Consider the following 27,437-nt stretch of genomic DNA (forward strand, 5'->3'; position numbering starts at 1 on the left):
AGTTTAATGAGCTCCTGTATCACAGTTTAGCACTGAACGAAGTGGGAACAGATGTCTTCTTGTATCTTGTACAGAATGAGATGAATATTTCAAACCCTGCAGTGAGTCTGTTCATCAGCGAGTGTTTGTGGTGTTGTTATTTTTAGGACGACCCGGTGACCAACCTGAACAACGCATTTGAAGTGGCTGAGAAATACCTGGACATTCCTAAGATGTTGGACGCAGAAGGTATAAACTGGCTTTATCTGTGCTTGTGTGTTTGTTTGTGTGTGTTTGTTTGTATTTCTGTTTGTTTGTATTTCTGTGTTTGTTTATATTTGTGTTTGTATTTGTGTGTTTATGCTCGTTTCATTAAATCTTGAAATGGGAGCGGTTTAATGCAGGTCTGGGCGATATCTCAAAATAATTTGCACAGTGTTACATTGTTAAAAATTTGCAATTATCGATTAGACAAAAAAAAACAGTGTTTGACGTTAACAGATTTATTGAAAGTCTTACATCACTGAATAACTAAACGCTGCACCCTGTCATGAAGCTGTTTCTACAAATGTCGTGAGCTCCTGCTGGTGTGGGTTCAGGCTGATTTTGTACGTTAGTTAGGCTTCCAAAGCCCCGCCCACATTCTTCATATATTGAGGGAAAAAAAGTTGCTTTCTCTCCGTATCGAGCTCTGAAGTTGGGCGTCATTGTTCTGTAGTCAGTGTTTCACGGCTTATCGCTCTGGAACATCACAGAGCAAACATTTATAACAACTAGGAACAAAACCCACGAGCTCAGAACAGAGAACAGCGCCATTCAGAACGTCGGCTGAATGTGATGTAGCGCTGGGCAATATGACAATATTTGCACCATAATAACAGTAAATTACAATATGTTCACAATACGCTCTTCACTGTCATCGTCGGTTCTTAAAGAACCCTGACTAACTGCCTTTTTCATTATGAAGAGAACATAATTCGTCCTGTTTGATTGGATTTAGTGCAGTGTGTGAAATGTTTGTACTCAGTCTTGGATATTTTTAAATGTGGCACTGCTGGCTCTTTTTTTGATCCAACAGCCAAAAAAATATCGTTACATGTCGTGTATTGTGAAAATCTCTTGAAGTATCGTGATATTTGTGTTATATCGCCCAGCTCTAGTGTTATCCGTCATTGTTGCCAAATATTCATAAAATCTGTCCAATCAGCTGTGAGTGTTTATCTGTACACTAAAAAATGGCTCTACATGAACAATCGAGCCTTTTGCATGATTTAAGAGTTCTTTGCATGGTGAAATGGTTCTTCAGATTGATGGAGGATGTGTTGTAGATGGTTTTATGTAGAACCTTTTTGAGAAGGGATCTGTATAGCACCCAAAAATGTTCTGCTACTGTTGCGATGTCTAGTTTGTAACAATAGAAGAACCCTTTTTGGTGCTGTAAAGAACCATATACAGCACATTCTCCCTCTTTCACGATGCAAAGAACCATTTAATCATGCAGATAGTTTTTGAGTAATCAGATAATGGGGAAACTCCAGGTCTACATAAGTCAGACAGTAATCGGATTTCTGCTTTACAACCAGCCAATAAACTCACAGAATAAGACGTGACGTAAACATAACATAAACTTCGTGAGCGGCTTTTTTTTAAACATCGAGTCACTTTATCTGAAAATTTGATCATAAATCATCTAGAAGATGAAGAATATTTAAACCCTCCATTTGGTCAAATGTGTGTTTGGTTTCAGTGTCGCTCCAAAAGTGCTGTGTTCGTCTCGCAGGTGCTGTTAAACGCTGTGTTAAAGGCTGTGTTAAAGGCTGTGTTAAACGCAGTGTTAAGCGCAGTGTTAAGCGCAGTGTTAAAGGCTGTTTTAAAGGCTGTGTTAAGCGCAGTGTTAAGCGCAGTGTTAAGCGCAGTGTTAAAGGCTGTGTTAAAGGCTGTGTTAAACGCAGTGTTAAGCGCAGTGTTAAGCGCAGTGTTAAACACAGTGTTAAACGCAGTGTTAAACGCAGTGTTAAAGGCAGTGTTAAAGGCTGTGTTAAAGGCTGTGTTAAGCGCAGTGTTAAGCGCAGTGTTAAAGGCTGTGTTAAGCGCAGTGTTAAGCGCAGTGTTAAGCGCAGTGTTAAACGCTGTGTTAAACTATGTTAAACGCTGCTCACTGTTTCCGGGACGATGCTCTGTTTTCACACATGCTCACTCTGAGAGAAACGAAAGAAATCAGAGTGAGAGTTCACACTGAAAAACCCAATTACTGACTCAGATCAGCCTCTTTATCAGATGTACTAATCAGATTATATAGACTTTAATCTGATCTAAGAAATCAGAGTTTACAGCACTGAAAAAACCCATTACTGACTCAGACCCAGCCTCTTTATCAGATTTACTAATCAGATTTATAGACTTTAATCTGATCTCAGAAATCAGAGTGAGAGTTTACCGCACTGAAAAAACCCATTACTGAGCTCAAATCAACCTCTTTATCAGATTTACTAATCAGATCTATAGACTTTAATCTGATCTCAGAAATCAGAGTGAGAGTTTACCGCACTGAAAAAACCCATTACTGAGCTCAGAACCAGCCTCTTTATCAGATTTATTGACCTTAATCTGATCTAAGAAATCAGTCTGCTGTTTACATGACCACTTAATAATCAGATAACTGCAGGAATCTGATAATGATCAGAATATTGAGTTCACTCGTTGATTAGATCTAATCAGATCCCCTGTCCCAGGCCTGCGTGTCTGCAGAGAGAGTGCTGAGTCATCACTCTGAAATCACTTCACTGCTTCACCCAAAAATAACTCCTTTCCGCTCTGAGCTGGGATTGTTTATGTTTAGGCTGGTGTCTGTGAGCCGCGTTGGTGAGAAGTTCATAGAAAACTGTCTCTCCTCCAGTCTGACTGCAGGAGCAGCACACCTGGGAAACACCTGGGAAACACCTGCTCGTGGGAGTTAAAGCAGTAGTTCAGCCAGAATTCAAATTCCTCCAGTTTTACCCTCAGATGTAGTTCAGCCAGGACACGCCTGTGTCTGAAGTTTGCTTCTTTAGTTTCAGCACTGGAGCTACGAGGCTAATGTCGCTAACAAGTAATGGAAGCTTATAGCCCACTAATTAGCGTGGTGCTAACTGAACACCCAAGTCAGCTCACGCTCGCCTCAGAGTTTTAATGAGGTTGGCGTCACAGGTTTTCCAGCTTTTTATTCCAATTTTCCCGTTCCACCTTAAACAGCGCAGCAGTTTCTAATTCCAGTTTTCCACTCCACCTTAAATGGTGCAGCAGTTACATTCTGGCACCTGTTTGTTCTAACTGATTGTTTGAATGTTTAGTTCCACCTTAAATGGTTCAGCAGTTACATATTTGTTGGCTTCAAATTCTGAGGCACCAGAATGTGATCGTTTAAGGTGGAGCGGATAATTAGAACGAGAAACCAGTAAATAGACGCCATAGTGTAACTGCTGCCCCGTTTAAGGTGGAGCGGATAATTAGACAGAGAAGCCGGCGGGCTGTAAGCTTGGTGGGCTGTAAGCTTCCAGTGCTTCTTAGCTACATTAGCCTTGCGGTTTAGTGCTAACACTAAAGAAGCTGATGGACAACATTTGCTGAAAGGGAGGAAACTGGTGGGAATTGATTACTGATCACATGTATTGCTTTAAAGTGTCTACACTGGCCAGTTTTCAGGAATGAGCCCAGAGTGCTCGGCCCGGTTCTGTCCGTCCGAGTCTCCGTGTCTGTCTGTCTGTGCTGTATGTCTGTCCTGCATGTATGTGTGTGTATAACCTGTGTTTTCCTGCAGACATTGTGAACACAGCTCGTCCAGATGAGAAGGCTATAATGACCTATGTGTCCAGTTTCTATCACGCCTTCTCTGGAGCTCAGAAGGTACCCCCCCAACTGCCCCCCATGACCCTAAATCACCCCAGAAACTCTGTCCGGCATGGCTTTTTTCTCGCTCTTGGGTTGCCATGGTGATTTTGCAGGGCTCCTCGTCCTCCGTCTTTTTCAAAGTGGGCGGGCTCAGCTGGCGCAGCCATGGAACCAATCAGATTCCTCCTTGCAGGTCACCTGACCACTAAATCACACGCAGACTCTGGGTTGCTTTGCTTCACCACTGCTTTTCTCTCTCTCTCTCGCTCTGTCTCTCTCTCTCTCTCTCTCTCTCTCTCTCTCTCTGTCTCTCTGTCTCTCTCTCTCTCTCTCGCTCTCTCTCTCTCTCTCTCTCTCTCTCTCTCTCTCTCTCTGTTCTCTCTGTCTCTCTCTCTCTCTGTCTCTGTGCTGGCTGTGCTCTAGATATCGTGGGTACTCTCCGGCCGGATGAGAAGGCCATAATGACGTATGTCTCCTGCTTCTATCACGCCTTCTCTGGCGCTCAGAAGGTGAGGAACTCTCTTGGGCCTGACCTTTGACCCCTGTGACAGGTTGTGGTCACTCCGGCTGAGGTCAGGCCGGCTTTCACCGCAGCTGAACCGCTACACACCTGCAGCTCACCTGTGGAGGAGATTCAGGGCCGGATAGTAGAGCTGGTGTAACAGTGAAAATGGCTGAGATGCAGAACTTTAATAAGAGAGCACTTATCCAGAACCTTCAGAACCACAGAACGGGAACTGTGCTTTTCCATTAGGTGTTGGTCCAGCACCCACGGTCTATGTTATTTGGTGCCGAGTATGGTACCAACAGGACCTTATGGTTCTCAGGACTTTTGCTGTTCTTTACTCTCTCAGATGAAAATAAACCTGTTTTACTGTTAGAACCGTAAAGAACCCGTATTAGTGTTAGAACTGTAAAGAACCCGTATTAGTGTTAGAACCGTAAAGAACCCGTATTAGTGTTAGAACTTTGTAAAGAACGCACTCGGGTGGCCTAAGCTAAAATTGCTGCCGTTTATTCTGAGTGTTTTTGTTCTTATTTTTACACTTTTTGGGAAAAAATAGTTGCGTGTAAAAGTTTGTGCGCCCCGGTTCAAATTCCATGTACGTGTTGATTTTCCGAGTGTGAATAAGTTTACACATCCTCTACAGAGACACACTGCTGCACATTTTAAAATGAAATTACTGTTTATTGAATGAATGTAACACAAAAAATAAAACTGAGGGCTGTGCAGAAGTTATGGCACGTTTTTTTCCAATATGTTAAACTCAGACTAGACTTTCAGAAAAATAACATGTCTTTGTAGAGGATATTTCACATATTTCCATTAAAAAAAATTAATAAATACATACACGATGATTGTAATCATGATTATATAGATGATTCATGATATTTGTCTTTCAGTCCAGCACATAAAATTAATGCTAATTATCCAGATTAGATTCTGTAGAGTTTTGTACTGGAGTGATACAAAATTAGCAAAAAGACTATCATCATTTGCTTTTATTTTGACTGAGAATTAACTGTAGAACCTGAGCTATAAGCTCTGTTGGTTCTTGTTGGAGTCTTAGTGTTTTTGAAAGTGCCGTGTGAAAACGCTGGTCATTAGTGACGTACAGAACACCTTTCACATCAGAGCCTTTGACCGCTGATGACGTCATTCCATACGTAGAGAAGTGAAGCCGCTTGGCTTGTCATGTTCTCTAAAGCTTGCAGTGATGTAAATATTTTAATTTAAGGGTCGCAGCAAAACATTTCATCCGGAAGTAAACAGTAAAAGTTTAATTCAGAGTTATGAGAGTAACAGACGTTAGCTTGTGTATCATATCAGTAAAGAATAATTAGTGAGGTTAGCCAATAGAACGCCTTGATAGTTAATTATGTCTGTAATTAGTGTTAGTTTTGAGTAGAAAAAGCCCTCGTCAGTAGCGCTCTGTGCAGTAGTGCGCCCCCTGCTGGCAGTGCACTGTTCTGAAGCTGTTTGATTTCTTCACTGAGAAACAGTCAGCGTGGTTTAGCTTTTTGTTTTTTTGTTTTTTCTGTACGTCACTAATAAACAGTAATTATGTTTATTTACTGCATTTCACAGTTTTGCTTGTTCACTGTTACGACTGCTTTATGATTTGGCGCTGAATCTTCTCCAAACTGCCCCACAAACACTTTCCTCCAGTTCATAAACTGACTGAAATTCCTGATGTTGGTTCTCTGGGTTTCCCATAATGCATTCTACCTCTGTGGCTCCCCCTGCAGGACACTTTCAATAGTGATCTAAAACAGAGACGATCAGATTGGAGATCACAGCCTGTAAAAGTGTGACTTTCAGTCTGAATTCACTCTTTCAGATATCAGACTTCCTGAACACTCGACTGTTATGAAGAGATATTGATCATCTTTATCAGAGTTTAAAATGAAACCAAGTATTGAACGATTATCAGCCATAAAGAGTCTTTAAGAGTGTATAATACACTGTGATTCTGGAGGAAAAGCTCTGGTATAATATTTATGGGAAACTCTTTTATTTATTATTATTATTTGTTATTATTTATGTGGAATATTTTAAATTGCTGTCCCACTTTACGTTCTGCCCTCCGCCTGAGTCATTGGCAATTACTAAATGTTATTATTTTATTTTGCCGCAGTTAGCCGTATTACAGAAACATCTCAGTCTCTGAAAATGGAAAATCTGATCAGTTTAGTCTCCGTGACGACTTTCGGACAGTATCTATTACAGAATAACAGTTCCTACCTTCATAATCTCATCATCAACTCCAGATAAGAAAACAGCATCACACAAACATCCTAACTAGACTGAACCTAAATCTAAAGACACCCATTCAGCTACAGCAGTTTAGCCCCGCCCATTCAGCCTACAGCAGTTTAGCCCCACCATTCAGCTACAGCAGTTTAGCTCCACCATTCAGCTACAGCAGTTTAGCTCCACCCATTCAGCTACAGCAGTTTAGCCCCGCCCATTCAGCCTACAGCAGTTTAGCCCCGCCCATTCAGCTACAGCAGTTTAGCCCCACCATTCAGTCTACAGCAGTTTAGGCCCGCCCATTCAGCCTACAGCAGTTTAGCCCCACCATTCAGCTACAGCAGTTTAGCTCCACCATTCAGCTACAGCAGTTTAGCCCCGCCCATTCAGCCTACAGCAGTTTAGCCCCGCCCATTCAGCTACAGCAGTTTAGCCCCACCATTCAGTCTACAGCAGTTTAGGCCCGCCCATTCAGCTACAGCAGTTTAGCCCCGCCCATTCAGCTACAGCAGTTTAGCCCCGCCCATTCAGCTACAGCAGTTTAGCTCCACCATTCAGCTACAGCAGTTTAGCCCCGCCCATTCAGCTACAGCAGTTTAGCTCCACCATTCAGCTACAGCAGTTTAGCTCCACCATTCAGCTACAGCAGTTTAGCTCCACCATTCAGCTACAGCAGTTTAGTTCCACCATTCAGCTACAGCAGTTTAGCTCCACCAATCAGCTACAGCAGTTTAGCCCCACCATTCAGCTACAGCAGTTTAGCCCCACCAATCAGCTACAGCAGTTTAGCTCCGCCCATTCAGCTATAGCAGTTTAGCCCCACCAATCAGCTACAGCAGTTTAGCCCCGCCCATTCAGCTACAGCAGTTTAGTTCCACCATTCAGCTACAGCAGTTTAGTTCCACCATTCAGCTACAGCAGTTTAGCTCCACCATTCAGCTACAGCAGTTTAGCTCCACCATTCAGCTACAGCAGTTTAGTTCCACCATTCAGCTACAGCAGTTTAGCCCCACCATTCAGCTACAGCAGTTTAGCTCCACCATTCAGCTACAGCAGTTTAGCCCCACCATTCAGCTACAGCAGTTTAGCTCCACCATTCAGTCTACAGCAGTTTAGCTCCACCATTCAGCTACAGCAGTTTAGCCCCACCATTCAGCTACAGCAGTTTAGCCCCACCATTCAGCTACAGCAGTTTAGCTCCACCATTCAGCTACAGCAGTTTAGCCCCACCATTCAGCTACAGCAGTTTAGCTCCACCATTCAGTCTACAGCAGTTTAGCTCCACCCATTCAGTCTACAGCAGTTTAGTTCCACCATTCAGCTACAGCAGTTTAGCCCCACCATTCAGTCTACAGCAGTTTAGTTCCACCATTCAGCTACAGCAGTTTAGCCCCGCCCATTCAGCTACAGCAGTTTAGCCCCGCCCATTCAGCTACAGCAGTTTAGCCCCGCCCATTCAGCTACAGCAGTTTAGCTCCGCCCATTCAGCTACAGCAGTTTAGCCCCGCCCATTCAGCTACAGCAGTTTAGCTCCACCATTCAGTCTACAGCAGTTTAGCTCCACCATTCAGTCTACAGCAGTTTAGCCCCACCCATTCAGCCTTCAGCAGTTTAGCTCCACCATTCGTCTACAGCAGTTTAGCTCCACCATTCAGTCTACAGCAGTTTAGCCCCACCATTCAGTCTACAGCAGTTTAGCCCCACCATTCAGTCTATAGCAGTTTAGCTCCACCATTCAGTCTATAGCAGTTTAGCTCCACCATTCAGCTACAGCAGTTTAGCTCCACCATTCAGCTACAGCAGTTTAGCTCCACCATTCAGTCTACAGCAGTTTAGCCCCGCCCATTCAGTCTACAGCAGTTTAGCCCCGCCCATTCAGCTACAGCAGTTTAGCCCCGCCCATTCAGCTACAGCAGTTTAGCTCCACCATTCAGCTACAGCAGTTTAGTTCCACCATTCAGCTACAGCAGTTTAGCTCCACCATTCAGCTACAGCAGTTTAGCTCCACCATTCAGCTACAGCAGTTTAGCCCCACCCATTCAGCCTACAGCAGATTAGCCCCGCCCATTCAGCTACAGCAGTTTAGCCCCGCCCATTCAGCTACAGCAGTTTAGCCCCGTCCATTCAGCTACAGCAGTTTAGCCCCGCCCATTCAGCTACAGCAGTTTAGCCCCGTCCATTCAGCTACAGCAGTTTAGCTCCACCATTCAGCTACAGCAGTTTAGCTCCACCATTCAGCTACAGCAGTTTAGCTCCACCATTCAGCTACAGCAGTTTAGCTCCACCCATTCAGTCTACAGCAGTTTAGCTCCACCATTCAGCTACAGCAGTTTAGCCCCACCATTCAGCTACAGCAGTTTAGCCCCACCATTCAGTCTACAGCAGTTTAGCCCCGCCCATTCAGCCTACAGCAGTTTAGCTCCACCATTCAGCTACAGCAGTTTAGCCCCGCCCATTCAGCTACAGCAGTTTAGCTCCACCATTCAGCTACAGCAGTTTAGCCCCACCATTCAGCTACAGCAGTTTAGCCCCACCATTCAGTCTATAGCAGTTTAGCCCCACCATTCAGTCTATAGCAGTTTAGCCCCACCATTCAGTCTACAGCAGTTTAGCTCCACCATTCAGTCTACAGCAGTTTAGCTCCACCATTCAGTCTACAGCAGTTTAGCTCCACCATTCGTCTACAGCAGTTTAGCTCCACCATTCAGTCTATAGCAGTTTAGCTCCACCATTCAGTCTACAGCAGTTTAGCTCCACCATTCAGTCTACAGCAGTTTAGCTCCACCATTCAGTCTACAGCAGTTTAGCCCACCATTCAGTCTACAGCAGTTTAGCCCCACCATTCAGTCTATAGCAGTTTAGCTCCACCATTCAGTCTACAGCAGTTTAGCTCCACCATTCAGTCTACAGCAGTTTAGCTCCACCATTCAGCTACAGCAGTTTAGCTCCACCATTCAGCTACAGCAGTTTAGCCCCACCATTCAGTCTACAGCAGTTTAGCTCCACCATTCAGTCTACAGCAGTTTAGCCCCACCATTCAGTCTATAGCAGTTTAGCTCCACCATTCGTCTACAGCAGTTTAGCCCCACCATTCAGTCTATAGCAGTTTAGCTCCACCATTCGTCTACAGCAGTTTAGCTCCACCATTCAGTCTACAGCAGTTTAGCTCCACCATTCAGCTACAGCAGTTTAGCTCCACCATTCAGTCTACAGCAGTTTAGCTCCACCATTCAGTCTACAGCAGTTTAGCTCCACCATTCAGCTACAGCAGTTTAGCTCCACCATTCAGCTACAGCAGTTTAGCCCCACCATTCAGTCTATAGCAGTTTAGCTCCACCATTCAGTCTACAGCAGTTTAGCTCCACCATTCAGTCTACAGCAGTTTAGCTCCACCATTCAGCTACAGCAGTTTAGCTCCACCATTCAGTCTACAGCAGTTTAGCTCCACCATTCAGTCTACAGCAGTTTAGCTCCACCATTCAGTCTACAGCAGTTTAGCTCCACCATTCAGTCTACAGCAGTTTAGCTCCACCATTCAGTCTACAGCAGTTTAGCCCACCATTCAGTCTATAGCAGTTTAGCTCCACCATTCAGTCTACAGCAGTTTAGCTCCACCATTCAGTCTACAGCAGTTTAGCTCCACCATTCAGTCTACAGCAGTTTAGCTCCACCATTCAGCTACAGCAGTTTAGCCCCACCATTCAGTCTACAGCAGTTTAGCTCCACCATTCAGTCTACAGCAGTTTAGCCCCACCATTCAGTCTATAGCAGTTTAGCTCCACCATTCAGTCTACAGCAGTTTAGCCCCACCATTCAGTCTATAGCAGTTTAGCTCCACCATTCAGTCTACAGCAGTTTAGCTCCACCATTCAGTCTACAGCAGTTTAGCTCCACCATTCAGCTACAGCAGTTTAGCTCCACCATTCAGTCTACAGCAGTTTAGCTCCACCATTCAGCTACAGCAGTTTAGCTCCACCATTCAGTCTACAGCAGTTTAGCTCCACCATTCAGCTACAGCAGTTTAGCTCCACCATTCAGCTACAGCAGTTTAGCCCCACCATTCAGTCTATAGCAGTTTAGCTCCACCATTCGTCTACAGCAGTTTAGCTCCACCATTCAGTCTACAGCAGTTTAGCTCCACCATTCAGCTACAGCAGTTTAGCTCCACCATTCAGTCTACAGCAGTTTAGCTCCACCATTCAGCTACAGCAGTTTAGCTCCACCATTCAGACTGAAGTTATAAGGAGTGTTTCAGCCCTGATTGGGGCTGAAAGCTCATTTACATATGTCACTTATAAAGGCACAATAACAAAAACAGCCTGTTTAATTGTGAGGGATAAAGAAAGTCATGGAAGATGAATTATGAACGTTTTTGGTTTGTAAACTAACACAGACATTATAAGTGGAGTTCAGAGGGAGAAATAAGATAATAATGTAGAATATTTGTCTTGGTGGTAATAAGAGAGACGTTTCTGTAATGCGCTCTAATAACAGTACAGTAGTGTTATGTTCGTGACTGAGACGCTGGGCTGTGTGTTAGGTGGGACTGTAACTGAATGTTGAGGTTCTGTTCTGTTCTGCTGTTCCTGGATCAGTGTGTTCTGATAGAAGGTGGATGTTCTGTGTATTTCAGCGTGTAGTTAAAGCTGTAGGACTCCAGAGGAGATCAGCGTTTGGTGGTACTCTCGATCAGAACGCCTCGCGTGTGTTTTAAATACAGCATGCAGTTTCTCCTCAAACGCACAGAGTTTGGAGTTTAGCATCCACTGAGTTTACTAATGCTGGAGTTAGCATGCTACGTCACTTAGCCTGAGAGTGAGCGGTCAGCAGTGTGAGGTCTGTGATGCGTTTGGTCACTCAGGCAGAGCGTGTGTGTGATTATTCACTTCGAGTGTTCACAGTGCAACCGTACCTCTGACTGTACACCTTCAAACCTGCACACATTCAGTCGCATGAAACTGATATTAAATAATATACAGAATTTCTGTGGAGTTGTCCTGAGACTCAGCCGCAACCTGAAGCAGCCAGTCAGAAAGCAGATGCACCATGTGATCACATTATATGATATTTCAGCTGACTTGATTTCAGTTGAAACATGAAGACAATAAACAAAAGATTTGCTTGTAACCATTTAGCTCAACGGGCAAGTCAACCAGTTTTCCAAAATTCCCTGTAATGCAGTTGTTGAGATCAGTCAGAGATGTTTGGTGTGAAATGGTTCAGATGTCTTTACAGTGGTGGTGATAGGAACCAGTGGTTGCCATGACTACAACACAGATATAGACATTTTATTTACTATCCAGAACCACCAGTGAACCTACACGAGTCTTCTGAGTTTATATGGAATGTTGATGATGGAAAATAGTGGAAAATCTGAAATAATAAGTTTTCTTTGGGGACTATTTTGCCTCACAGCGCCCTGCATGTATCCCTCCACCATGAATGGAGTTTAAGTTCTCCAAACTATCATAAAACAGCGTCTCAGTCATCAGGCAGTGAATTCATAACCATTTACTGTAGGAACTTTCTGTGAGGGAGCTTTTAGAGGTGGACGTCTGGTTCCTATCACCACCACTGTGAACAGTTCTGACTTCACACCAAAACCAAACACTCTGAAAATTTGTTGAAAATTTGGTGGAATTCTCTTTTAACTAGCTGACGTTAACATGACAGCTGTTTGAGTGGCTGTGTGTTAGTGCTTGTTCTGTTTTGTGTGATTTGCACAGCAAAGTTAATAATTTTCTCCTGTTTTGAGATAAAAACACTGTAAGGTAAATCACACGTTTTATCCAAAGCTCTGGCTACTAATCCTGCTAACTGGTGTAATTGAATGTGCATGGGTCTGTAGTCTGGATCTGCTTTAGTAGCTGTATTTGTGTGGATGTTTCTCTGTGTACAGTCAGCTTTAGACACACAAACCTTCCAGATCAGCTCATAAACAGGGCAGTGAACAGGCAGCATTTTGCTCTGTGAAAGGTTATCAGGTGTTTTGGTCGTCCTGCAGGTCACTGATGCAGTTTTGTAGCTATTTGTGATGAAATGTTGGTTTTCGTGTTACTGAGTGCGCTGTTGTGTGATAGGCTGAGACAGCGGCCAATCGGATCTGTAAGGTTCTGGCTGTCAATCAGGAGAACGAGCATCTGATGGAGGACTACGAGAAACTGGCCAGTGATGTGAGTACAGAGCCGCATGTACAGAGCTGTTATTTAGCTGGATTGAAAAAGCTCTCGTACTGTTTTTCACTTTTTCTTTATTATAAACATACAGTCAAAATATACAGTCAACTCCACTACTGCCACTTATTGATAATACATAATGCTCATGCAAGTATGCTAGCAATACCTTAGCAACCACCTGGGATAGCATAGCTATGGCCTAGCAACACTTTAGTAACCACCTGGGATAGCAGAGCAATGGCCTAGCAACACCTTAGTAACCACCTGGGATAGAATAGCTGTGGCCTAGCAACACCTTAGTAACCACCTGGGATAGAATAGCTGTGGCCTAGCAACACCTTAGCAACCATCTGGCATAGCATAGTAATGTTGTAGCAACTACATTAGATTTTATATATATAAAATGTTTTATAATTTTTAAGCTATTAAAATGCTACAGAACCTGTTCTGATTGGTCTAATACAGTGAAGATCTGTTAGCTCAGTCTGGATATTTAACAGCACCTACTTCAATGTTTTTGTACTTTTATTGAAAATGTTCTGTTTTTCCGAACTGAAAGCTGAATTTAATATAGCAGAGGTCTGTAAATTGTTAGGAGTAGGATTATCTTGGAGAACAGTGATGATTAATTACTGGACATATGAGTGTGTACATGTTAAATCCCCAAACTCACACACGTCCGTGCGACCCGTGTGTCTGCGTGTAGCTGTTGGAGTGGATCCGCAGGACGATCCCCTGGCTGGAGAACCGCGCTCCGGAGAAGACGATGGCGGAGATGCAGCAGAAGCTGGAGGACTTCCGTGATTATCGCCGCGTCCACAAACCTCCCAAAGTCCAGGAGAAATGTCAGCTGGAGATCAACTTCAACACCCTGCAGACCAAACTGAGGCTCAGCAACCGGCCGGCGTTCATGCCTTCAGAGGGACGCATGGTGTCGGTGAGATACGCACACACACCCACACACACACACACACACACACACACACGCACACTTACACACCTCTATACACACACACACACTTACACACCTCTATACACACACACACACACACACACACACACACACCTCTATACACACACACACACACCTCTATACACACACACACACACACACCTCTATACACACACACACACACACACACACCTCTATACACACACACACACACACACCTCTATACACACACACACACACTTACACACCTCTATACACACACACACACACACCTCTATACACACACACACACACACACACACTTACACACCTCTATACACACACACACACACACACACACACCTCTATACACACACACACACACCTCTATACACACACACACACACACCTCTATACACACACACACACACTTACACACCTCTATACACACACACACCTCTATACACACACACACACTTACACACCTCTATACACACACACACCTCTATACACACACACACACTTACACACCTCTATACACACACACACACTTACACACCTCTACACACACACACACACACACACACTTGCACACCTCTATACACACACACACACACCTCTGTATACACACACAATTACACACCTCTATACATACAAACACACACACGCCTATACACACACACACACACACACACACTTACACACCTCTACACACATACACACATGCGCGCTTACACACCTCCACACACACACACACTTACACACCTCTACACACACACACACGCGCGCTTACACACCTCCACACACACATGTACACACCTCTATACACACAGATACACCCCCATACTTACACGTGATGTTTATGTGTAACGGTTATATATCATTTTTAAACATCAGAAACCAAAAAGAAAAAGTTTTGCTCGGTTTTGAAAGTGGAGCTGTGTTGAAGCTGTTTGCTCCTGACCAGTTTGTTTCTGAATTTGTTTTTGTGAAATGTATGTTTTTCTTCTTTCCTCATTGGTTAGGACATTAACGGGGCGTGGCATAAGCTGGAGGGGGCGGAGAAAGGTTATGAGGAATGGCTGCTGTACGAGATCCGCAGACTGGAGAGACTCGACCATCTCGCCGAGAAATTCCGCCAGAAAGCCGCCATCCATGAGAGCTGGACCGACGGTACGTATCGGGGTTGGCAGCCTGGGGCCCCCTTAGCCACATGCGGCTTTTTTACCGCCCCCTTGTGGCGCCACAGCAGAATTAGATGTTTAGATGAAAATAAAATAATCCTCATTTCCAATAAAGTTTTGCAGTAAAATAAAGATTTGCTGAGGTCTAACACTGTTTTCACAATAATCGATCCTAGATACTGGAAATTATGTATGACTGTTAATTGACCCTTTGCGCAGACTGCTGGTCACAGCGGACGGCAGTGTCACATAGTTAGTAGCTAACGAAATAGCAGAGAAGAGAAAGATTCAAGACAAACATCAAGAATTTAGAAACAAGTGGACACTTGTTTATATGTCATTTATATGGACTCAGGCTGCCTTCCTGATATGTCAACCACCAAAAAGTGGAATGTTAAGAGACATTTTACAGGAAGCCGGTTTCCTGTTGGAGATGCGAGAAAAGCGGCTATAGCTGAGCTAAAGCTGAGAGCAGATTAAACGAAGTCTCTGTTTTCGTTTATATCTTTTAGCTTATGCTAGCACATTAGCACATACTGAGACATAATTATAGCTAAGATGTTAAAATGTTACGCAAATAAAGTGGACATAAAATGTTTTGCCTCCCAAGGTGGTTTGATTTTTGTTGAAAAATCTTCTTAACATTTAGGCTGGTATATAAATGATCACTGTCGTTTTATTTCACCCCAGCTGTCCTGTTTATTTCAGAACGATTGGAACTGCAGAACGTGTGAAAAGCAAATATTTTATATAAACATTTTTTAAAAATGGCTTTAGCAGATGTTAAGAACGTCCAGAACGCCACCAATCACTGGAGCTACGTGTTGAAGTGGTGATGCTGCAGATTATTTGCTGTATTCGCTGTAGGCTGATGTCTGTCTGTCTGTCTGTCTGTCTGTGTGATGTGTGTGCAGGTAAGGAGGCGATGCTGACACAGAAAGACTACGAGACGGCGTCCCTGTCTGAGATTAAAGCTCTGCTGAAAAAACACGAAGCCTTCGAGAGTGACCTCGCCGCTCACCAGGACCGAGTGGAACAGATCGCAGCCATCGCTCAGGAGCTGAAGTGAGAGAGACTTTAATCTAAAGGAGAATTCCACCAATCTTAGAAAAATTCCTCCATGATTAAACGGTGAAGATGTAAACAAAGTCATTCAGAGTGGTTTGGTGTGAAACGTTCCATTCTAGAGTCAGAATTATTACATGAAATGCTTACGAATTCACTGCCTGATGACTGAGACGCTGTTTTATGATAGTTTAGAGAACTTAAACTCCATTCATGGTGGAGGGATACATGCAGGGCGCTGTGAGGCAAAATAGTCCCCAAAGAAAACTTATTATTCACAGCTGTGGCCTGAGAGAGAGAGGGAGAGGACCTGGTTATGTTGTTTGTGTGGTTCTGTATCTGTAGCTGTACCTGTTTGTCTTCCAGTGAACTGGACTACTACGACTCTCCCAGCGTGAACGCTCGCTGTCAGAAGATCTGTGAGCAGTGGGATAGTCTGGGTTCTCTCACACAGAACCGCAGAGAATCTCTGGAGGTACGCACGCACTTCGAGAACACTCTGACTCTGACGCTCTGTCCTGTGTACTGTATGTAAATGTGGTTCTGTGCTGCAGAGGACAGAGAAGCAGCTGGAGTCCATCGACGAGTTATACCTCGAGTACGCCAAGAGGGCGGCGCCGTTCAACAACTGGATGGAAGGAGCCATGGAGGACCTGCAGGACATGTTTATCGTCCACAACATCGAAGAGATCCAGGTACAGCAGCCCTGAAGACTTAGTGACATCAACTAGCTGCCATTCATCTCCGCCAGCTGCCTTCAGCTGCAGCTGACTGACTGTAGCTGCCAGTAACAGCACTTACTGTCTCTAACTGATAGTCACCTCCACTAACTACCACCAGCTGCCATGAACAGGATTTGGCTGCCGGTGGCTGATAATCACCTCCACAAACTTAGACCTGCTGCCACTAAAAGTACTGACTACCAATAGCTGCCAGTAAAAAACACTAGATGTCACAAACAAGCACTGACTGCCACTGCCTGCCACTTAAAAGCACTAGCAACCTCTAAGAAGCACTGACTACCTCTAGTTGCCACTAATAACCACTGGTAATCACTAATAAGTACTAAGTACCACTAGATGCAACTAATAAGCTTTAGATGTCACATGTAAACACTAGATGGCACAAATAATCACTGGCAATCACTAAAAAGTACTGATTACCACTTGATGCCACCAATAAGCATTAGATGCCACTAATAAGCACTGGCAATCACCAAAAAGTACTAATTACCACTAGATGCCAGTAATAAGCACTAGATGCCACTAATAAGTACTGGCAATCACCAAAAAGTACTAATTGCCACTAATAAACACTGGATGTCACTAATAAACACTGGGTGTCACTAATAAACACTAGATGCCACTAATAATCACTGGTGATCACAGAAAAGTACTAAATACCACTTGATGCCACCAATAAGCATTAGATGCCACTAATAAGCACTGGCAATCACCAAAAAGTACTAATTACCACTAGATGCCACTAATAAACACTGGTGATCACAGAAAAGTACTAAATACCACTAGATGCCACTAATAAGCACTGGCTGCCACTAAAAAGTACTGATTTCCTGTAGCTGCCAATAAAAAACACTCGCTGCCACGAACAACCACTGGCTGCATAACGTGCATCTTTTGTATTATTAGGTTTTTACGATGATAATTTTCCAATCTGTATCTTCATTCAATCTGTACTGTAAATGTATGTTTTAGTCTAGACTTAAAAAATAGTTGTGGAATTCGAATTCTGATCAATAATTGGTTATTAATTCCATGTCTCTGTATTGAAGTGTTCGTCTGTGTCACTAACGGTCCTCTGTCGTCTGTCCTGCCGCAGGGTTTGATCACGGCTCACGAACAGTTTAAGGCCACTCTGCCTGAGGCCAATAAGGAGCGGGAGGCCATCCAGGCCATCCAGGCTGAGGTGCAGAAGATCGCGCAGTACAACGGCATCAAACTGGCCGGAACCAACCCGTACACCACCATCACCCCCAGCAGCATCGACAGCAAGTGGGACAAAGTACGTTTATTTAGAGAAGAACGAGACTCGATACGTCCATCATGATTTACTGTTTGCTGTGGTCTGAATAAACATTTAGTTTACATATAGTTATCATAGTTATGCATCATAGACTCTCATAAAAAGGTTCTTCAAGGGTTCTTTATTAAGACAGACAACCATGAACACTCAACACTCTATATAGCACCAAAAAGGGTTCTGCTGTTGTTACAAGCTTGACATCGTAACAGTAGGAGAACCCTATTTGGTGCTTTTCAAAAAGATGTAACACGTTCTCCATCAATCTGAAGAACCATTTCATGATGCAAATGGTTCTTTTAGTGTTCATAGTTCTATACTGAACCACTGTCTTTACTAAAGAACCTCTGAAGAACCGCCTTTAAGAGTGTAGAATAAATATACATCATGGAATAGTGTAAAGGATAGAGGATTAATAATATTTAGTTATTATCATGTCATTCATATAATATAGTTATCATTATTCAGAAGACAGTCATGATGAGGGACGATTGTCACTCGAGCGATTAACCTGTTACAGAGTTTAGGGTTAGACGTTACGTGAATCCGGGGTTACACCACTCGACTTTCACCCCGAGTTTTAGCCCTGATTCTCAGTCTGAGTCTGAGCTGGTCGGATCTAGTCTGCAGATTTTTGGGTCAGTCAGAGTCGACAGTTGGAGAGAGGGAGTCGTGTGTGAGGGGCACAGACTCTGATTTTTGGCCTCCTGAACGCGTTTCAGACCAGAGTTTATCAAACTGATTTTTCCGACCCGACTCTGAGCGAAATCCTGCAGCAGCCAATGAAAACAGAAAGCGCGAAAGAAGAAAATACAGCAAGTAAACAAAGAAAAATACCGAAAAGTCTCTCACTCGTTTAGGGAAACTTTTTAATGATTATTGATCACATCTTTACCTCCAGGAGCCTCACTGAATCATGTTTACCTGCTGCTTCTGTAATATTTAGCACGAACAGCAGAGAAAACAGCAGAAGCAGCTTTATGTTTGTTTCAGCTCAGCAACAGCTTAAAAGCGGAGTAGAGTTTGATCTACAGTTGTCGCCTGTCAGACGATGTGAGATGCAGCACAGTCTGTTTATCAGCTGTTAAGTCATGTAGTGTATCCAAGGCTTTAGAAATGGTCAAGGACTCTTATTGATGGTGTTCATGTCCAGGCGAGTAGAAGAAAAAATTGAATATATGCTTTGACATCATTTGATTGACATCACATTTTCTATGCTTGTGTGTATAAATATGAGAAAATGCTTTGGAAAAGTATGTTCAGTTGGCAGAAAGAGCCACAAAACTCACCTCTTCACAAATCACTACTACTGAAAGGCTGGACTGGATTAGAGCTGATGTTGAGTTTGTCTCCCCCCTGTGGCGGCTGTGTGCAGGTGCAGCAGCTGGTGCCTCAGCGTGACCAGGCCCTGCAGGAGGAGCTCGGCCGCCAGCAGTCCAACGACCATCTCCGACGCCAGTTTCGCCAACCAGGCTAACATCGTGGGACCGTGGATCCAGACCAAGATGGAGGTCAGTCAGCACTTCTGTCCTGATCCATCCTTCAAAGTGTTCACTTTATCTATAATACATTTATTTATAAACGAGACTTACAGCAATTTTTAAATGAAACAGTAGAAGCCATATCCCCCCCTACACTTCCTGTAGTGTATTACAGTCTGTCAGAGTGACTGTGTGGGTCATATGAACATTATAGAGGCTTTATTTTTTTTTTAAGTAAACTGTGCTTCAGCCTTTTTTCTGTAACTGATGTTATCACGACTTTCGTGACTCACTACAGTTAACAAAGATTATACATAAATCAAGTTTCCAGTTTATTTGTCGTTTGCCCAACATGTCAGGACATTCATGCGTTGAAATGCTTGTGGTGAGGCTCAGATAATGTGACTCTACAGAAGGGCAGCATTATATACACACTAAAACAGTGCAGACCAAACAAAGTAAAAACATAAAAAAAATAAAATAACTGAAATATAATAAATATGTGCAGAATATACAGAGACAGGAGGGACCTGTGTAAGAAAACTCTCTACTTTGTTTTTATGTATTTGCTATTAAATAATACTGATAGAGTGACTGAGTGAAATGGTTATTAGGGAAGGACTCACAGCTTCACAGCTTGTTCAGAAGCCTGACAGCCTGTGGGTAGAAACTGTTCATTAGCCGGTTGTTCCAGCCTGGATGCTGCAGTATCATAATTATCTGTGAACTGCTTCAGCTTCAATTTAGCTGGAACAGTAGAACGCTTTTTGTCATGAGGTGAGAAAGTAGACCATTACAGAAAGTGGGAAGGTTTCAAACTGTGGTTTTATGTGATGTATTGTCCCCTATTTTGTTGTTGGTAAAATATTTGCATTAAAAATATTCATTTTTATGTAGAAATGTAAAAATAAAAATTAACTTTTTTAACTTAACTCTTAATGTAAGTTAATGTATAGAGATGTTATGGTATTTAATTTGGGGCGTTTCTATTGGTCCAATCATCATGACATTTTCACAAAATGTAAAAGAAAACTGCCATAATCAAATAACATAGAAAAATAAAAATACACCGAAATGGAGATGTTTTTCTTTGGGCAGCGACTAAAATGGATGGATAGATATGTTTACATCACTTTCTGGTGGGCCAGATCAAACGTCCTCACTGGGCAACTGTGGAGCTCTGAGTTGGACTGTTTAATTGTGGTTATTAATGTGTGTTTATGTTGCGTGTGCGTGTGCGTGTGCGTGTGCGCGTGCGCGTGCGTGTGTGTGTGTGCGTGTGCGTGTGCGTGTGTGTGCGCGTGCGTGTGTAGGAGATTGGGCGGATATCCATAGAGATGAACGGAACTCTGGAGGATCAGCTGACCCACCTGCGTCAGTACGAACAGAGCATCATCGACTACAAACCCAACATCGACCAGCTGGAGGGGAATCACCAGCTCATCCAGGAGGCCCTCATATTCGACAACAAGTACACAGCCTACACCATGGAGGTACTGACAGACCCTCTCTGTACAGGGATGGACCGTACGCGGGACAGAACCGCCTCATGCCTACGTACATGATAGATTAGGATGTTCTGATGTGGCTGTGTGAAGCGCTCAGAGCTGGACAGAGTACCATACTTCAGTACTGGAGGAAGAGTAGATAAGAGGAGATTAAATAAAAGCACAAGTGCTTAAGTAAATTCACAGGCAGGTACTTCAGTACTTTTACTCAGGTAGAAATATTAATAGAACTCTAAAGTTCTGTTTTATCCACAGCTCCTCAGGTACTGAGGTACTGAAGTATTGTACTTTCTGCAGCGCTGATTATACCCCAGTGTTTCTAATGCGTCTCCCGGCTCATTGATGTTTAGGCTGCCAGTATTATGGGTGAATCGCAGACCTCACAGTTCCTGATAAATATTTGGTGGCTGACTTGATAAGTAAAGTGATCGAGTAACTGACGGAGCAAGTGTGTTCTTTCTAACGCCATGGAGACGGAATGAACCGATTAATGTGTTTTTCTCTGTAGCACCTGCGCGTGGGCTGGGAGCAGCTCCTGACCACCATCGCCCGCACCATCAACGAGATCGAGAACCAGATCCTGACCAGAGACGCCAAGGGCATCAGCCAGGAGCAGCTGCACGAGTACCGCGCCTCCTTCAACCACTTCGACAAGGTCAGGCGTGCGTTAGCCGCTTAGCCATGTGTTAACCACTTAGCCATGCGTTAGCCACTTAGCCATGCGTTAGCCACGCGTTAGCCACTTAGCCATGCGTTAGCCACGCGTTAGCCACTTAGCCATGCGTTAGCCATGTGTTACTCATACATTAGCCACTTAGCCATGCGATAAAGATGCATTAGCCACTTAGCCATGCGTTAACCATACATTAGCTATTTGTTACCCATGCTTTAGCCACCTAGCCATGTGTTATCCATGCATAGCCTTGCGTCAGCTACTTAACCATGTGTTAATCATTAGTTAGCCACACTTTAGCCACTTAGCCTTGATGTGGTTCTGTTAAGGTCCGAACAGCCGTTGTTCAGTCACACAGGAACATTTGTGTCAGATAAACAGAGACATTGAGGATGTTAGTGACTCAAACTCCTGAAGTCCAGCAAAAGAAGCTGAAGATAAGGTCAGATTATCGTGTCGCGCGGTCAGTTAGTGTGACCAGTCAGTGTGAGAGTAAAGCTGTAGGCAGAGTGACCGTCTGGGCAGTGAGACGGTCTCAGTGTGGGAGCTGGGTTAGCAGCGTGGTCTGCTGGGCTGAGACTGAAGGTTCAGATTAACTCAGTGCAGAAATACAGGAGAGAACTGAGCTTCACTCTTCATCTCCACCTCCTCAGCCTCATCTCACTCTTCCTCCATCTCCACTCCTCCTCCTAATCGGAGTGACCGTGTTCAGATGAGTGACGTGACGAGTGATTCACTGCATCGGTTTCCATTATTTTGTCCATCATCCTGTTTTGTTTTTGTTCTGACATCCGTCCTCCTGTTTGTCTCCGCCCCTTTCTGTTCTGTTCCCGCCTCCATCCCCTCCCCCTGCATGCCGTGCTGCTGTGATGTCATGGCCCCGCCCACCTCCATCCATTCCACGTCGTTGTGGTCCACCCCCACGTGATCTCTGGTGTGATTGGCCGACTGCAGGACCACAGCGGCGCTTTAATGGCCGAGGAGTTTAAGGCGTGTTTGATCAGCCTCGGTTACGACGTGGAGAATGACAAACAGGTACGAGAGCCAATCAGAGCGCAGGAGGGATGGACTTCTGCCCGTCTGGGTGTTTTGGCTGCTGAATGCACGCGACTCTCATCCGTCTGTTCCTCATTTATCACTGTACTGCCTGCCGCTCGCCCCCACAGCGCCCCCCGCTGGCCGGCTCAGAGTGTCGCTTGGTTGTGACGTCTCTCTTAACGCTGCTTTTTCTTTTTCTTTTCTTTTTTCTTTTGTTTTTCTGCCATAACTGTTCTCCTTCATCTTCACATTCCTTCACCCCTCTCTCTCTCTCTCTCTCTCTCTCTCTCTCTCTCTCTCTCTCTCTCTCTCTCTCTCTCTCTCTCTCTCTCCCCACTCACTGTCCTGCCTGTCCTCCTCCGCTCTGGCTGCATCCCTTCATTCCTCTGTCCTCCTGTTATCCCTCCATCCTGCGTGGTTCAGAAGCGTACGGGGATCATGGACTCAGACGATTTCCGCGCTCTGCTCATTTCCACTGGGAACAGTCTGGTACTGCTCTAACTCTACCTCTCTCTCTCTCTCTCTCTCTCTATTCACTCTTCTTTTTTATTTTTATCTCTTTTTCTTCTTTCCTGTTTCTCCTTTCTCTTTCTGTCTCTCTCATTTCAAAGTCTCTCTTTTTCTTTCTCATTGCTTTTTTATTTTTTAATTCATTATTTTTATCTTTTTCTTCTTTGTTTCTCACATTCTTAGTTCTTTTTTCTTTGTCTCTCTATTTCTCCTTTTGTCTCTCTCTCATCTCTCTTTTTTCCCTTTTTCTTTTTATTTATTTTTTCATCCTATTCTTCTGTATTCTTTCTTTCTTTATTTCTTTTTAATGCTCTTTCTGATTCTTTTCTCTCCATCTCTTCTTTCCCTCCCTCTTTGTCTTTCTTTTTTACTATCTCTCCTCAGTCCTTTTTTATTTTTCTCTGTCTTTCCTTATTTCTTTCTTGTCTCTTCTGTCTCACTCTGTCTCTTTTTCTTTCTTATTTTTATTATTTTTTGCCTTCTTTACTTCTATTCTTCTCTTTTTTTTATACATTGCCTTCTTTTTTCTTTCTCTCTCTCTGTTTATTCCAGCTTTCCCCTCTCTGTTCTGTCTCTCATGCTTTCTTGTATTCCTGCTAATGGCTCTTGCGCTCCTCCTGACCTGTTGTTGTTTATTTGTTGTTGTTTGTTTGTGTATCAGTGTCGTCCTGCTCTAATTACAGTATTTGAATATGTAATTATCCAGTAAGTGATCAGACCTGTATCTGATTATTGAAGTTAATTTAGATGATGATGTCAGCGTAGCTCTGTTAGAGATGTTTAGGGTGTGTTAAGGAGCTCCTGGAGATCTTCCACCCTGGAGAGTTCAGATCGGACTCACCTGGTTACCTGGATCAGGTGTGTGTGATTGTGGGTGGAGCTGGACTCTGCAGGGTGTTGGATCTCCAGGACCAGGTCTGAGCCCCTGTGTAGATAAGCAGGGTCAGTTCTGCCTCCTCCTGGTCTGGGTTGACCTCCTGTCCCCTGTTTCCAGGGCGACGCTGAGTTTGCCCGCATCATGGGCATCGTCGACCCGAACAACAGCGGCGCGGTGACCTTCCAGGCCTTCATCGACTTCATGTCCCGGGAAACGACGGACACGGACACGGCCGACCAGGTCATCGCTTCCTTCAAGATCCTGGCTGGAGACAAAGTGAGTTTATTTCCTCTTTAAGTCACTGATGATGATGTTTCCTTCAGCCTTTAACACCAAACACAGTCCTGATCCAGCGTCAGTCGACTTTCACTGCAGAGACTCTACAGGAACATTGACTTTACAGTGGTGGTGATGGGAACCAGGGGTCGCCATGACTACAACACAAATATAGACATTTTATTTATGGATTTTAAGGCCGAAATCTTCTCAAAACTGTCAAGATAACTAGTTCTGACTCAGTACGTTTCCCTTCTTAGCAACTCCATAGCAACCACCTGGAAAACTATAGCAGTGTCCTGGTAACCACCTGGAATAGCATAGCACCCATCTAGCATTGCTTAAGCTGCAGAGTCAGTCATTTCAGGAAATTAATTTAGTAATTATTAATTAAGCGTTATTAACTTTGTTCGTTTGTGCGTTTTACTGTTCTCAACATAATAAACATAATAAAACTGGACACTCAGTTTGTCTGTAACGTCCAGTTTAGCTTATAATACCTACCTTGAAGTTATACTCATTGGCCATTTCATCAGAAACACCTGTTGCCTATGTGCACCAAGTAGGTTTATACTTACAGTCTCTCTCTCTGTATTCTCTGTATGTCTCTCTCTCTCTCTCTCTCTCTCTCTCTGTATTCTCTCTCTCTCTGTATTCTCTCTGTATTCTCTCTCTCTCTCTGTATTCTCTATGTCTCTCTCCCTCTCTCTCTCTCTCTCTCTCTCTGTATTCTCTCTCTCTCTCTCTCTCTCTCTCTCTCTCTCTCCTCTGTATTCTCTCTCTCTCTCTCTCTCTCTCTCTCTCTCTGTAGAACTATATAACGGCGGAGGAGCTGCGGCGGGAGCTGCCCCCGGATCAGGCGGAGTACTGCATCAGCCGCATGGCGCCGTACGCCGGGCCGGACGCCGTACCCGGAGCGCTGGACTACATGTCCTTCTCCACTGCTCTCTACGGAGAGAGCGACCTCTAAGGCCCAAATCTCTCTCTCTTCTCTCTCTCTCTCTCTCTCTCTCTCTCACCCTCGATCGCCCTCCCTCACACGCGCCCACCCTCTGACCACGCTGCGCGGGTGAGGGCGGCCCACCTGTCCAGTCTGAGCCGGGGGCGGCGCTGTGGGGGAGAGGAGGAGAGGAAGAGCTGCAAACGGGACTTTAAAGCACACCTGAGGGGGCGGGGCCAAGATACGATGGGGATGGGTGGGTGGGGCTTACAAAGCGGGCGGGGCTTGTACCTGGTGGATTTTGCGGGTGCAGACGGTCAGGGTAGTCCGGGTCAGCGCAGGATTTGATTTGATACGAGCTCACGCGCCTGCAGACTTATTATTATTATTATTATTATTATTATTATTATTTTGGGTTTTTTTCGTTTTTTTTTTTGTAGTCCTGGAAGATGAACTAATGAAGAGAGTTATTCATTTACGTTAGCCTTTAATTAGTTTGAGATTTCTCACCAGCAGAAGAAGAAGAATCGGATGAGCGATCCGGCAAGTAATAAATAAGTAAATAAATAAACGAGAAGCTGAAATAGTTGAGGTGAAATTTAGCGCTGAAAGTGGTGCTCGTTTAATCTGGGGTTCTGCCTTGTTTTCAATCCCCACATATTCACGTTATACACACATACGAGCGCAGGCTCACTCAGCTTTACGCTAATCAGTCTAATGCTAATTAGTTTTGTTGTTTGGGTGGGGGGTGGGGGTTTGGGGTGATATTGATGATTGATAATTGATTAGTGAGGATTGATGATCTGATCAGCTGGTAGGTCGTGTCGGTAGAAGAGCATAAGCCTAAATAACGGTTAACAGAAGATTTTTTGGAGGGAAAAATGGAGAATTGGCACGTTGGACCCTCTTAGCTGCAGCGCTGGATCTCTGATATCTAACCTCAGCTTTTCCCCATTTCTACTTTTTATTATTATTTTTATTTGTATTTTTCCAGCAGTTCTGAGTTGGTGGGTTTCTGTGCTGTACATACTTATTATTCCAGTACACGAAGTGATGAGTGACCCACAGAGGGGCATTCAGGGTGGAGAGCTGTAGACAGGGTTGAGAAGCTGACCGTTTGGATTTTAGTGTCTTTTTTGGGCTCAGTAGGTGGCGCTATATCTGTAATCTGTATCTAAGCACAAAACCCATTTACAGCTTCCTTTATTAATCACATCGGCTTCAGCCAGAGTGAGTTTAACCAACGGATTAAAGACGAAAACTGTTAGGATTATTTGGCGTAGATGATTAATTGATTAATTGAACCTGATCGAAGGAGTGACGGTTCTCACAGTTAAAAATGAGTAAACGAATAAATTAATATCAGTAATTAGAGTCTGTAGATGCTCCTGGTCTTAATGAACGTTCCATTATGTCTTAATTAAAGATGAAATTACTGCGTAATAATCTATGCAATCACGTATTCCAACATCACCAACGAATGCTGAGTCGGACGGTAACGGAGACATGGAGCTGAGTGACGGTGCAGTGATGGTGTGTGCGGTGGGGGTGGGGCAGGGGGAGGGGGAGGTGTTGGGGGGGGCGGGGGTTGTTAACCACACTCGGACCAAACGCCTGCTCTTTATTCTGCCAGGAGGAAAAGCATTTGGGGTTGTGATTATTTTTCTTTTTTTGTACTCTTTAATATCAGACCTTATCTGCTGTACTGGAAACTGCTTTCTGTCTCAACAATGAAGTGAGTTTCACATGCACACATAAAGTTTCCTTATAAAATAAACGCCCAGCCGAGTCTGTCTTCTTTCACTGTATGTGTGTGTGTAACAGGTTTATGCCACGTTGTGGGGACCCAGTTATACACTCATGTTGCGGGGAGCTTTCTTCCTTGTGGGGACCACAAGCTGATTCCCACAATGTAGATCATTAAATTGTAAAGTAAAGATATGTTTTAAGCTAGCAGTAGTTCTGGTTAAGGCTTGGACGTCTGTTATGTCCCCACAATTCACAGAAACAAACGTGTGTGTGTGTGTGTTAACCATGTTTATTCCACATTGTGGGGACCAAAACCTAGTTATACAATCACATGGGGACTTTCCTTCCTTGTGGGGACCACAGGCTGATTCCCACAACATAAAACGTT

General features: G+C 44.0%; 1 protein-coding gene across 1 annotated transcript in view; it reads left to right on the top strand.

The window, feature by feature from the left end:
• actn4 (actinin, alpha 4) overlaps positions 1–27,077 on the top strand; it is a 73,227-nt gene extending 46,150 nt beyond the window's left edge. The window contains 16 exon segments of the mRNA XM_036556095.1: positions 147–228; positions 4,270–4,355; positions 12,682–12,774; positions 13,484–13,714; positions 14,734–14,881; positions 15,807–15,957; positions 16,324–16,432; positions 16,512–16,652; positions 17,797–17,979; positions 19,373–19,453; positions 19,455–19,508; positions 20,792–20,971; positions 21,495–21,641; positions 22,614–22,694; positions 24,202–24,360; positions 25,172–27,077. Of these exon segments, the coding sequence (XP_036411988.1) occupies positions 147–228; positions 4,270–4,355; positions 12,682–12,774; positions 13,484–13,714; positions 14,734–14,881; positions 15,807–15,957; positions 16,324–16,432; positions 16,512–16,652; positions 17,797–17,979; positions 19,373–19,453; positions 19,455–19,508; positions 20,792–20,971; positions 21,495–21,641; positions 22,614–22,694; positions 24,202–24,360; positions 25,172–25,330 (2,085 nt within the window). The 3' untranslated portion in view covers positions 25,331–27,077.
• Positions 27,078–27,437: the final 360 nt, after the last annotated feature.

The sequence above is a fragment of the Colossoma macropomum genome, unplaced genomic scaffold (assembly GCF_904425465.1).
Source record: "Colossoma macropomum unplaced genomic scaffold, Colossoma_macropomum, whole genome shotgun sequence".
Taxonomy (NCBI): domain Eukaryota; kingdom Metazoa; phylum Chordata; class Actinopteri; order Characiformes; family Serrasalmidae; genus Colossoma; species Colossoma macropomum.